The sequence below is a fragment of the Polypterus senegalus genome, chromosome 6 (genome assembly GCF_016835505.1).
Source record: "Polypterus senegalus isolate Bchr_013 chromosome 6, ASM1683550v1, whole genome shotgun sequence".
In the NCBI taxonomy this organism is placed as follows: Eukaryota; Metazoa; Chordata; class Cladistia; order Polypteriformes; family Polypteridae; genus Polypterus; species Polypterus senegalus.
The window spans coordinates 45,204,673-45,219,017 of NC_053159.1; the positions used below are offsets into that span (position 1 = coordinate 45,204,673).

A 14,345-nucleotide genomic window follows, 5' to 3' on the forward strand; every position below is an offset into this window, starting at 1 on the left:
TCAAAACACACAATACATAGGCCAAATACTTAATGTAACTCTACCACAACTCTTTTTAACAAAGTGCTACTTTCCATTTTTAGCATCTGAAGTCAGCAAAAAAAAAAAAAAAAACCTGAGCTAATTGCATAAAACTGTCCTCGTAATTTTACAGCAGCAAGTCATCAAGTAATGAAGGAAATTTTCAATGGAGACACTTTATCATCACTTTTTACCGCCACTTCCTAAAAGAAATGTAAGGATGACTTTAATATTAAAATGTTGCAAATTTTCATAGTTAAAATAACTTTGGAGATGTAGTAAGAATCATGACAGAAGCACCTTTTAAAGGCATTTGTTTCTCTTCGTCATTTGGAACCCCTAAATCATGTCATACATATTTTTGAAGAGTTTGCCAGAATACAAAAATTATTTGTTGTACTGCACTGTGGGACAGGAATTCAGCCTTCTGGATTCAAATCCTGCTCCCAACCACTGTCTGAGTAGAGTTTTATATTCCTCTCAATTCTGTGTGAATTTCCAAATAGTTACCTGGGTTTTTCTGCCCCATAACAACAGACATGCATGTCAGGTTAACTGCCATCTCTGATCTGACTTATTATAAGAGAATTTTAGTGAGTGTGCCCTGCAATATACTGGCATCCTGTCCATGGCCAGGTCCAGCCTTGCACCTAATACTGCCTAGATAGTTTTTGACCTACTACAACCCCATATTGGACAATGTCCAAGTCCAAGTTTATGAATTCCAGGTATAATTAAGTCCTGACTATATGTTATTATAAATTAGGGAATGGAGTCCTAAACCTGCAGCCTTCCTAACTTGAACATTTGACCTGTCATGGTCCTGGATGTTACTAAAATGCAATCACAAATCATTTGCATTAGTCATTCCTCTGCATATTGATGCTGAGTGAATATTTAACACACATTATATCTAAAGAATTCTATTCCTCTCATAATTTGTGCGTCCATCATATCAGTTTATCAGAATATTTTACAATGCTTCATGAGTGCTTCTAATTTTGACTTTTTCCCCAACACATCATAGCTAAAAAATACAAACATGAGACATTTAGGAGGCGGGTCATGCAAAAAAGAAAGGATGACGGTTCTAAATTCGAGTCAGAAAATTAAAAGATGAAGTGAGCTGTGTGTAAAATAAGTGTTAGCAGTATGAAGAAAGCAATTCAATTCGCTGCCACTGACACAGGTAACTCTCGTCATACAGTATATGTGCCACTGAATCAAGTGACCTTTTTTGGCACGTGTCATGGATAGTAATCTGCAATCATAACTTTGTTGTGATGTCTCTCACCTATTTCATGACTATAGGAAAAATAATCTTTTCTAGATCAAATCATAAAGATCACTAATAAAGGCATTTCTATTTATGAAACGTTAACAGTTTTATTTAGAAAGCTACAGTCGGTGTTTTGATTGTTAATGGTGGTGGTGGTAGTGGTGGGTTTGCTCTTACAAATTGTAAAAAAGGTGTTTTGGCTTCACTTTGTTCAATGCTCTTCTTCACTGGTGCTTTTATAAAGATCTGACCACAAAAAAATATTAAAACATATTAATGTCATTACCATTCAGTTTTATGCTTTAAACCTAACACTTAGTGTAATTTTCAAGGAAATGTTCATTTGATTGATGGCATAATATTTTTGTTAGATACTAGATCTAACAAATCTCTATCTAGAATTAGATACTATTAATTTTATAAAGTTACCTTTTTTTTCAATAAACGCACAATCAAAACATGGAAGCCTTGAAAGTTAAGGTTATCTGACCAAAGGCTAGATAGAACACATTACACACAATAGTGTAATTCTCAAGTTTCAGGATTCTTTTTACTGATATACTGTAAATAGTCTGTTTTTTGCTCCTTGTGTTTAAATGTGCTACCACATTTTGAAAGGTTTACATTATTTATGATGTTGTTAAAATATAATTTAGCTGGATTTTATTTTGTGGCTTAGGGCAGAATTTAGACTCATAAATAATATTCAAAAATAAAAGTACAGGGAAAAGGATTTACAGTAAGAGGAACTTAGGCTAAAAAAGAATAAATACTAAAGAGGCAATGCACAGAAGAGCGATGCATAATAAATTCTAGCTGTTACACTTGCTGCTCTTAGCCTATGGCCTTTTTCTTTTAAAATAGCATGCCTTTCTTCAATATAATCTGAATAAATTCACAACTAAATAAATAAATGCATGAAGAAACAAAAGGCAACCTAGAAAACAAACCTGAAATTTCAAACTCTGCAAAGATTTTAAACTTCAATCACAGGCTCATCAATATACAACCATATGACTATTTCTTTAACAGCAGTGGCATGCCCAGACATCATAGATTAACACTCGCCATTACTGAGCAATCCCTCTTTAAATACATTACCTTCTGTCAAGGTTATCAGATTTCTCCGAGTTTTCAATTGACAAAATGAAGAGGTTGATGAACCAAGAAAGGGAATATTGATACATGGGCTCAATGTTAGCCAGATCAGCAATTGAAAAGAACAGAATGGAGGAGTGAATGGAAATGGGTCTGTAGCCCAGGCGGGTGGCATCGATTTTTTTTTCTGTGGCTTCAGCAATTTCCTGCTTTTCTGAGATCTCATTGGCCAACACTTTTGAGGATGAAAGGATCTTGATAGCAGTCTCATCTTCCAAGATATTACCCTCTGATGATGACAGGACTTCCAAAATTTTATCTTCAATTTCTTTCAACTGCCTGTAAATTAATTAATAAGGAGAAACAAATAATTGTATACGATTTATATAATACGACCAGTATAAAGGTACTTAAAAAGTGCCATTTTGCTTGACTTCTCACTATAATAAATCCAAAAGGTCAAAAGAAAACTTTGTAAATTGGTCAGTTATTTTAGAAGGGTTTCAGTTCTACTACTATAATCGATATTATCCTTATCATCTGCGAATGTGTCTCTCCTTATTGTTAGCAAATGAAAATTAAATCACAATAACAGTGAAAATTATACACCAAGACTGCCAGATATAGCTTGACAAGGGTGCAAGTGTTGATTTTCTTTTGACTCTGTATTATATTATTTATAATATATCTACAGTATATGTTTACCTTTCTTCTAACAAGGCCATAATACATTAAATAGGTGTCTCAATCAAGTGACAGCATAAGCTGGGTAGCTTGTAGCCTCTTTTGGGGCCCTAAGCTGGTACCCAGAAACTTGACATTGTATATTGCCACATATATGCATTGAAGGAACTCCTTTCAGGCTCAAACGCGATATATAATAACCTACTGGGCAGAGACGGGGCGCTGTCTCCAACATTGTCTTCCCCTTCTCCTCCTGCAACACCGAGAAACCACCCAGTTAGAGCACATAGCTCTGCCCTTCACGGTTCCATGAGCATAAGAACTCTAGCTGCCCAGAAGGAGGAGTCTTTTTGGCAAGAGCAACCCACAGAACAGAGCTCCCAAGAAAATAGACACTGATCCTACGGTCTAAAGCTGAGCCTTTCATTTTCATTTTGTAAGCCCAATGGCAAGATACCCAACGCCATAATGCATTTGGTTTTGGTTTGATTTTTGTTGAATCCATCAAGATGACCCGATTGGTGCCCCAAATTTGAGCCTAAGAGCTGTCATTCCTGCACCTGGCTATATATATATATATTTAAAAACATATAAGCTGACATTTTCAACTTTGGAAAAAAAATCTGGTTTAAATATTAGCCTTATAGTGTATAATTGTAATATATGCTGTAATTGCATGGGTATATTTGAATAATGCGTTAAGGTAAGAAAGTTAATTTTCTTTTTTTTTTATTAAAGGTTAACCATTTTGTCATTGCTGGCTGACTTGCAATTATCAACTTCATCAACTACACTACCTCTCTATCCGTTTCTCTGCTCTATTTAGAGAATTTGATCTTTTTGTGTTTGATTGGACTACATAATTATGCAAATTCATTCCTGAGATGGAACCGGGAATGTTGCTTCTTCATATTTCCTGGTTTTCTATGATTTCACAAACAGATGGTTAATCCCACATTATTAAACAGGATGACTTGCTGAATAACTGAATCACTAGTATGAAATGTAAGTTGGGTAAAAGTACTGTCATTTTGTATTGTTCCATGTATTGAACCTCTATTCATTATGAAACTTCATAACAATACATGTACAGTACATGGACATTTTACAAACATCCACGCTGCTGTTTTGGAGTAATGTTTTTTTGGTGTTGATCCTCCCATTATGACTCCCTGGTAAAATTTCTGAAACTGCATATAGCCTTTTTTATATAGCATGAACAATAATGTAAATACAGATTTTCACAGCACTTTTTGAGTGATGTGTGTTTTTTGTGTTGGTCTCCTGTCACACTGCACCCTCTCAGGCAGTTGATTTCATTGAATTACTGATGTAGAATAAAGCCATCACTTTAAATAAGAACAAATCAAATTCATTACCATCAACTGAATTATTTTTGGTTTGATAATGCAGCTTTGGTTTTACAACCTAATTTTTCAATGGAACTTTTAAAAGGCACTGAAGTCTAAATTTTAAAATGTATCAACAATAATATGCATGCAAAATATCATGAACTTAAACTTTAAACACAGTGTAGCCTTGATTGATTTTTAGGCTGGTTCAGTTTTACAACACATGCAAAATTTCCTTAAGATTGACAAATCTGTTTAGGAATCATGCACAGTTTTTGGATTGTCCCTTCCCAATTAAAGTTTTGAAACGCTATATAAGTCATACTCTGTGAACAAGACAAGATGAAATCTAAGAATTAAAATAATATCCTTTGTGCACAAAACTGATAAATAACATCAAATGAAACTGAAAATGTCAAAAGACAGTAAGAGGGTATTACAATATTAAGTATTCTTTACAGACTTTGACATGGTTTTTTGTTTTGTTCCTGTGGGATGTTATTGCTACACAAGTTACAAAACAAGCACATTATAACAGTGTATTTTGTGCAAGGGGTGACATGTAACATTGGATTGACACAGAACAGCAAGAAAACTAACAATCATTACTGATAAGCTAGTCTGCAATTACTTGCAGTTATTTGGAATATTTGAAAATGCTAAGGTCTGTGTTTGTGGCCAGTCCCTATGAGCAATCTGATTGGTCAGTTTCGCTTTGGTGATGCAATCGAAAGTGCAAGTATGAGACACACAAGGAAGAGTAAAGGCTTAGGAGACATGCTGAGAGTTATCTTCAAAGAACAGGAGCATAAAAGCAGACAGGTGGTGAGCAAGGCACCTTGAAATGCAGTCTGAGAAGCAGGCTTTATGAGATAATGCTTATGAGAGGAAGCACTGGTCAAAAGAGGTTCATATACAAGAGGACACCAAGGAAAATCACTGAAGGTACACAAAGGGCAAGATACATCAAATATTTTGAAATGTATTCCATTACCAAACCAATGGCAAAGAAACACAGCTGCCCTTTAGAAAACTCCCACTTAAACAGTATTTCAATGGGAAACAAACTTAGTCTTTATTGGCCTTCTGCAGGATCAACTTGTTTGGTTTGCAGTCTTACTGCATAATGTTCTTCTCGCACAACGTTTAGAAAATTTAAAAGACCAAGCCACAACCAGCTGAATTGCTCGTTTTTCTGTCCTCTCTCCTCTAGACTGTGTCTGCCCCAGCTGCTGCTCCCGAGTCACTGAATCTGCTTGATGAGGAAGACTTTGTGACATAAAACAGGTTGTGTGCATGGATTCATTCTGTTGGTGCCAAATTCTGTCCCTGTCATCTGAGTTCCTCTGCAGAAACTGAGATTCATCAGATTGGGCTACATTTTTCCACTCTTCAACTGTTCAGTTTTGGTGAGATTCTGCCCACTGCAGCCTCAGCTTTCTGTTCTTGGCTGACAGGAGTGGAACCCGACATGGTCTTCTGCTATGGTAGCTCATCCACTTCAAGGTTCAATGTGTTGTGCATTTTGAGATGCATTTCTGCTTACTACAGTTATACTTTGTCCTATCACATCAACAAGAAACTTCCACTCACAGTACTATCACTCAATGGATTTTTTTGTACCATTTTAAGTAAACTGGAGAGACTGTGTGTGAAATCACAACAGCATACAGCAGTTATAGAAGTTTTCAAACCATGTCAAGATTGAAATCACAGAGATCACATTTTGTTTAATATGAACATTAACAGAAGTTCCTGACCTGTATTGGCTTTATTTTATGCATTGCACTGCTGCCACACGTTTGGCTGATTAGATAATTGCATAAATAAACAAGTGTATAGATGTTCCTGATAATTTGCTGAGTTAGTGAAAATATCAAGAAAGGGAAACACAGAGAAAAGGAAATCTGTTGTTCTGGAGGAAAGAAACTAGGAAAGCCACCCCACTAGATAATCAAAAACTAATATCTGGCTTACAACCCAATCTCAGAAAAAAAGTTAATATAGCAAAGCCAAATAATGAACAATATCAGATGGAAGCTTGGAAACAAACTAAGTGAGTTAAAGGTAAATGAGATTGGTTTTTAGCAACATGGAATGTGAGAAGCCTCTACAAACTAGGAGTAAAAAGAAACCTAAAAGCTGAATTGAACAAATCTAAAGTGGATATAGCTGCATTGCAGGAAATCAGATGGAAAAAAACTAATATCGTATATGCAGGAGAATATAGCGTGTTTTACAGTGGGCATGGACAGAACTCTTTCGGCACCAGATTTGCATTTTATAAGAACATGAAGAGAGAAGTAATTGGATTCCAAGCAATTAATGAAAGATTATGTACAATAAGAATAAAATCATCAATATTTAATTTTTACATTAATTTGTGCACATGCACCTACTGAAGAAGCAAACTAATAATTTATAATAAAATAGAAGAAACATTTAGGAAATTGCAGAAATATCATATACAAATTCTTTTGGGAGATATGAATGCACAGGGCAGTTAGGAAAAAATTTACAGGCATATGAAAAAAAACAGTAACCAATGACAATCACACTAGACTGATTTATTTTGTTATGGGGATGAATATGACAGTGAGTAGTACGTGAGTAGTACTTACTTCCCCTATAACCAAATTCATAAATTGACATGGCGATCACCCTAGAGCAGAACAGAGATTCAAATTAATATCATGTGATGTCCGTAGTTAACCAGGGAGCTGTTATGGATAATGACCACTTCCCTTGGTAAAAGAAATTCTGGGAGTAAACAAAAGAAAACTGATATGAAAAAATAATGTTGAACAAACAAGTTAGGACTTGGTACCAAAGAATGACAGTAAATGAGTTGACAAATATGGAAGAGAAGTCATAAGGTGACATAAATGAAAAACTGAACATGCTCAAGGAGATTATAATAAATACTCCAGTTAAAAATAATGGAAATGTAAAGGTGGAAAAGAGGAAAGAGTTGTTTGATGATCAGAAGAAAGAAATAAGGCAAGAGCTAAAATGATTTAAACACGAACAAGATATAGCTTGGGGAAATATTTAAAAAAGGAAGAGAAGCAAAGACAGTACTAAAATGAAAGAAGAGAGCATTGGAAAGGGAAAGGGTAGGAGAAATGCAAGAAATTAGTAGAGAAATGGACAGTAGAAACTTGTACTTAGGAATTAGACAACAGGAGCAGCCGAAAGAAGAAGAAGAGGAAGAAGAAAGATTTCCAACCAAGAACAAACACCGGCAAAGATAATAAAGAAACATGGGCTGAATATTTTGAAGATCTACTCAATAATACAGTAGGGAGAATAGAAGAAAGCATGGAATGGGCACTTACAGGCCCTGAGAGGGAAGAAAACGCCATCAAAGAACTAAAAATAGAGGAGGTAAGGAAGCAATAAAATCAAAGAAAAAGAACAGAATACCTGGAGAGGATGGCATTGCAGCTAAGCTCTTGAAGTATGGTGGATTAATGATAACTAAGCAAATGTACAAACTAATTCAAAACATTTGGAGATGTGAGCAAATGCCACAAGAATGGAGTATGCCCAATTCACAAAAGTAAAGATAAAACTGATTGTAGTAAGGAGGAGTAACATTATAGAATGCACTTAACAAAGTTTTCTGCAAGGTAATAGTAAGAAAGCTGGAGAAATATGCAGAAAAAAAGGTAGGAACTACCAAAGAGTATTTAGGAAAGATACGTTCACCACTGATCACGTTTTCACATTAAGATCTATATATGAAAAATGCCATGAATATAATATAACTTTGCATCAGTTATTCATGGATTGCAAGCAAGCCATTGATAACATGGTTAGAGGAAGCGTCAAAAATTATTAGAAGACTTTAGAATACCAAAGAGGACAATAAGGGGCCTTATAGTCATGATGCTACAAGAGACAAAATGTAAGGATATAAAGTTAGCTGTCAAAAGATTTTCACATTAATCAAGGACTTCCACAAGGGGATGTTCCGACATCAATGCTCTTTACTTTAAGCTTATAGTTTGTAGTGAGGAAGGTAAATAAATATAAATCCAGGTGGCTATGTGTATAAAAGAATAACCTGGTGTTAAACTATGCTAATGACATTGTTCTGATTGCTAGAAACCAAAATAGACTGATAGAGACAGCTAGAAAACTTGATAAGAAATCTAAGAGAATAGGTCTGCAAATCAAGACAAAATACATGATAAGTACAAAGAGAAGGGCAAGATTTAGCAATAAAACATTTGAGAGGGTGAATGAATTCAAATACTTAGGAATAATCTATAATGAAAACTACGAGAAACATTCTGAAATGAAAGCAAGACTAGCTGTGGTAAATAAGTATCATTATGTTTTACAAAGCTATTGACCATACAACAAAAGGTGCACATTTATAAAGTCATGATGAAGCCAGTATTTCTGTATAGGGCTGACTGATGTACATTAACAAAAAGCGAAGAAAACTTGCTGTGAACCTGGTAAAGAAAGGTCTTGAGGAAGATATTTGGGCCTGTTAAATGAAGATGGCACATGGAAGATAAGGACTAATGCAGAAGTCATGGAGCTAGAGAAGAAAACAGACCTAGTGACAGAAGCGAAAATCAGAAGACTGAAGTGGCTGGGACACATGGAAATGTTAGATGGTGATAGAACCCTTAAGAAAAAAATAAATAGTTTCCCAAAAAGCAACAAATATGTTAGACAACCAAGAAAGCGGTGGATGGTGGAAGTGGAGGCTGAAATGAGGGAAGTTCAAGTGAGGGGATGGAGAAAAAAGCAAAGAAACAGAGAGTAATGGGGCAGAACCATTAAGGCAGCCGAGGCCCTCCATGGGATGTAGCGCCACTGGGAATGTAAAAACAAACAAAAAAAAAAACTTTCCAAAAGAAGTATTTATATTTCACTATCCAATTCTGATTCACAAAAGTTTCTGTAATTTTTTTTTCTATTTCAATTTTTCTATTCATTTTTTTTTTCTGAAACAGAATTTCTCCTTCAAAAAATGTAATAAAAAGGCTATTCAGTGAGAAAAATGTACCTTTTATTTTCTGCACTCTGGAGAATGAGTGCCTGCTTCTCCTCCTCCAAGTCAGGTCTTTCTCTTGCCACCACAATTCCCAAAAGCTGGTCCTGCATTCCCTCTGGGGTTATCATGAAGTTAAGCAGAGTCACCTGATTATTGAAAAGAGCAGTCAAGTGGTGTAATTAACAGTATCTTTGTTCTACAAGACACTAGAATTCTATAGTCATATTATTACTAACCAGGCACTGATTTTACACAATAAATCACTTGACTACTAATGTACTATAATATCAGGTAATGCTTTGCCAAAATAATGTTAAAAATGATCAGCAGATGTTCTGACTGTCACAAGAGTATAGCAATCCTATTAGCACATAATTTTCTCATTCAGATAAAGATAACAATGATTTTATCATGTACCAACAGTAATTTATCTTTTACTGGGCTCTCAGTAAAACACACTGAAGTTAAATTCACTTAAAGAGTTTTGTCTATGAGTAGCGAAATAGTGTGGCGGCTTCATAGCTTTTAGTGATCTGGGTTCAGCAGTTGTCAGCAGAGGAGTTACTTGTTACTTTTACTTTTTTCTTCTTGTGGCACCATTTTGATTTGATCATGATTATGACTACAATATTTACAGAATGTGTCCTAAGACATTACACTTGGCTGCTGTGAATTTGTCTCAATATAATGGTTTAAATACCAGTGTAACACTCCCCTCTCTAATTGTAATTGGGATCAACAAATAAAAATAAAACTCTTGCTTTGTGTTTCAGTTCTTATCTTTCTAGTGCCACATTTCAGTTTTTTTTCCCCTTCTGACTTTGATCCTGCTTAACATATTGGTTTTGGCATTTGGTTTCCTTTTAGTCTTTTTTGGTAACAACTTTTTCTTTTTTTGTATGTTAACTCCCGGTCTCAGATATTCATTCTGCCTGTGTAGGTAAGTTGATATACTGATGTCCTGTACAAAGTTGGTTTCTGCCTTAAGATGGATTCTTTTGGGACAGGCTTTGGCTGCTTGCACTCCAGAATTCCAGTAATTGAAATTTGAAAATGCATAAATAAAATGAGAATTGCTAGAAAAAAATTGAGGAAAAAAACAGGAAAATACATCTAAGTTTGAAAATAAATTTAGAGCACTTGGCGCTCAGTTTGTGGACTTAAACCAAATGTTCATGGCTCATACTGAAATAGCTGAACAACTGGAATCTACTGCTGACGTAAAAGCAACGGCTGCAAATTCCAAATGCAAAGTGCTTGGAAACAGACTAGCTCCACTGGAAGATGGATGCAGAAGGCATAATATTAGAATTGAAAGTCTCCCTGAGAATCGTGAAAGTCCAAACCCAGTGAAATGCGTAGCTAACTATTTTCTAAAATAATTGGAGAGAACTTCAAATCAGACACCGAGATAGCAGCATCTTACCACATATGTGGATCGAATACCTCAAAACCTAGGACACTCATTGTGCGATTTGAATTAAATTACAATTTAAATTACATATAATGTTACTTCTGAAACATAAACAAGAGATTATATATGAAAATAACCACATTCATTTTTTCCTTGATTTCTCACCCTCAACAGCCGCTAAACGTGGTGCATTTAACAACATTAAACAATGCTTAAGGAAAAGCCAAGATCAGATACAGCCTCTTGTATCCTGCCAAACTGAAAGTGGATATTCAAGACAAGTCGTACAATTTTACTTCTACATAGGAATGCAGAAAAAGAGCTAAAAAAACTGATCCTGACATTTTTTGAAATACAATCGTGAGTTGCATCTGGTCCTGGCATGGCAAAGATCTTACCTACTGTTTGATCCGCTTGCAGTGATACTGGTACCATAATTATACATCCTATTTCTTTCTCGGCCATTTTTTGTTTATGTTTTAATTTCAATTATATGCGTGTATGTATGTATGTGTCATTTTTTTTTCATAGGGGATTGGGTTTATTCTCTCAAGACTGCTTAAGATTATATTTTATGTTTATAGTATTTGGACCGTACTGTCAATAGATATCTCTATTTTAATCCTTATACACTGCTGCTGGGGGGCTTGTGGAGAAGGACAAACAGACTGTAATTGCCTTTACTTCACTATTGCACATACCCGTATCTTGCTCAACTGGAAAAATCCTAACTCACCTCTTTTAAGTCAGTGGGTAATATTATTTGAAATTGGACAAAAAATCAACTTCTCACTTAAAGGATCTGTGCAAAACTTTTTAAAAACCTATCAGGATCTAATCAATAACATTTTAGAAGAAGCTTATAAATTGAGGAAGCAAATTCTCTTCCCTTTTTTATTCTATTTATTTATTTACTTATTTTTCCTACTCTTAAAGTTTGACTCTGTTGGCCTAGCTTTCTTTCTCATGGGTTGGGGTTGATTTGACTTGAACCTAGTTTTGTAAAATTTTACTTTCTTGTATGGAATGTTATTTGGTTTTAATAAATTCAATAAAATGTAAGTAAAAAAAGAGAATTGCAGTAAATTACAATAACTGGTAAAAGTATTCCACATTTTGGTGACAGTAATCTATTTATAAATTAAACTCAGGGGTTTCATTCACAGTATTTAATTTTCACAATTAATAACATTTAAGCAAGCAGCCAAACAGGAATAAACTCATCACTTATACAGTGGACTCCATCCAAGAATTAGATATAAAGCTAAATACGGGAGAAGATTTACAAAAACATGGTGGGACAAATGAGGGTATATATCAAAGTGTAGGCATCCAAAAACTAGCAAAAAGTGAACAAGTTTAAAAGAAACAAAAACCCTAAATTACTAAACTCTAAAATGACAAAAACTTTGCTTTAGGTAATCTATAATGAATGTCTTTGCTTGTTCTTTAATTCAGTTCTCCATAGACAGTAAGTACATAATAATAATAATACTAAATACTAATAATAATAAAAAATTTAATTTATATAGTAGCTTTCCCAAGTCTTGAGCATAGATGGAAGTGGAGTCAAAGCCAGAGCCTTAGGTGATACCTGACACTTATTTACTCAGTAAGGTTCATCTCCCTTCATCTAAAATGATGCGAAAAGCCAATTCATATTTTTCGAGTGTAGCACAGACTGCCATTATCCATTTTAGTAGCCCTGGAACTCAAGTCTTTGGCTTAAGAAATCACCTCCAGACATTGTTAATATCGGCTTCTTCTTAACTGGGCCTCTCTTTGGATTGCAGCCTCTGTACCTTATGTGATAAAACGATCAATCATCAAGTGATACCCCAGAGATGTCTCTGTGAGGCAGCATCTAAATACTTACTCAGGGACAAAGGACCATAATTCAATGATTGGCAACCTTGAAGGACAAACCTTAACTGGAGTAGTCAGCCAAAAAAGCTATGTAAAAGCTATGCATTCATCTTAATGACGGGAGATGACTGATCACCAGCTACTGCAGTACATGTAACTTTGCTAGCAACTGAGGACCTTGTATGTGTAATCCTCAAATAGAAAACTGCAGTACTGTCCACAGCCAGAAAGTGTAGAAGTTGCAACCAAGGTGAAGAAGAAGAAAGAAAAGCACAAAGATCCATCCATATGTGTGAAAGAGGATTTGAACCTTTCTCCTTGCAGCAGTGAGGCAGCACTGATAACTTTTGTGGTATTGAAATATGAACTATTAACACCTTTATTTTTAAAATGTTTAGCTCCAATAGATTTAAGATATTCCTCTTACTGCAGCTGCAGCTACAGCTCCTTCCAATTTCTCGCTTATTTCTTTGTACCTGAATTAACAGAAAACCCAAAATGCACATTCAATTCAATTCAATTCAAGACAAGTACACCTGCTGCTCCTCATGTGTGTATCAGTACATTTGTCAGTGTTTCATGCCTTTGTATCTTAGGTGATGTTGTGCCTCTATTTTTAATTGATGCTTAATGGATGCTTTCTGTGTGTTATAGCAACACATTCTTTCGCTTTTGTGCTCCTATGTTTTGTGCTTTTATTTGTTCTGTTACAGTGGTTCCCAAGCTCAATCCTGTGGGACTGCTGTGGCTGCAGATTTCACTGGACAAAAAAAAAAATCACACTTTTGGGTGTATCCTGTGAATTTTGGACTGATGATCATAAAAATCATCTTTACATTTTCCTATCATCTACCATATTAATGCAATCGGCTATTTTTGTGATAACTATACACATACAGTACAACAACTGGAACATGTGTTAATCTAAATGTAGTGGCACTGCTACAAAGAATATAGCTCGGATATGCCATGTACTGTTTCAAATGTAAGAACTATGTAAAAAAGTGTCACTACATTTAAAAAGGACTGGTCACTCCATAAGCATTTGTTTACTAGGCAGTAAAATGTCAAATATAAACCACTTTCAACCCAACAAAGATATGTTTGCGTCATATAAAATTTGGATTAATGAAAATTTTCATAACAAACAAAACTCAAGGATTTTAATATTTGAGTTTCAATGCTTAACTGATGCCAAAATTTAGGATGGCATTTTTTCTGGTTCAGACAAGTCACATCTGGTTTTTGCAGATGACATGATCCTGTTGGCTTCAGCAAGCTGTGAACCCCAGCACGCACTGGTATAGTTTATGACTGAGTATGAAGCGGTAGTTATGAGGATCAGCACCTCCAAATCTGAGACCATGGTCCTTAGTAGGAAAAAGGTGGACTGTCGTCTCCAGGTGAGAGATAAGTTACTGCCTCAGGTGGAGGAGTTTAAGCACCTTGGAGTCTTGTGAGAGGAAAAGGGATGGAGAGATCAATAGTCAGAAATGGGGTTTGCAAGCGCAGTTATGAGGTCTCTACAGTGACCTGTAGTGGTAAAGAGGAGCTGAGTCAGAAGACGAAGCTCTCAATTTACCAGTTGATCTACATCCCTGCTCTCACCTATAG

At 35.3% G+C, this 14,345-nt stretch overlaps 1 protein-coding gene across 1 annotated transcript in view; it reads right to left on the reverse strand.

Annotated features, from left to right (window-relative positions):
- Positions 1-14,345, reverse strand: part of dnah7 (dynein, axonemal, heavy chain 7) — a 422,487-nt gene that overhangs the window by 108,054 nt on the left and 300,088 nt on the right. Inside the window, exons 46-47 of the mRNA XM_039755900.1 lie at positions 9,464-9,597; positions 2,402-2,737 (exon numbers count right to left, since the gene is read on the reverse strand). Of these exons, the coding sequence (XP_039611834.1) occupies positions 2,402-2,737; positions 9,464-9,597 (470 nt within the window). The remainder of the gene's footprint in view (positions 1-2,401; positions 2,738-9,463; positions 9,598-14,345) is intronic.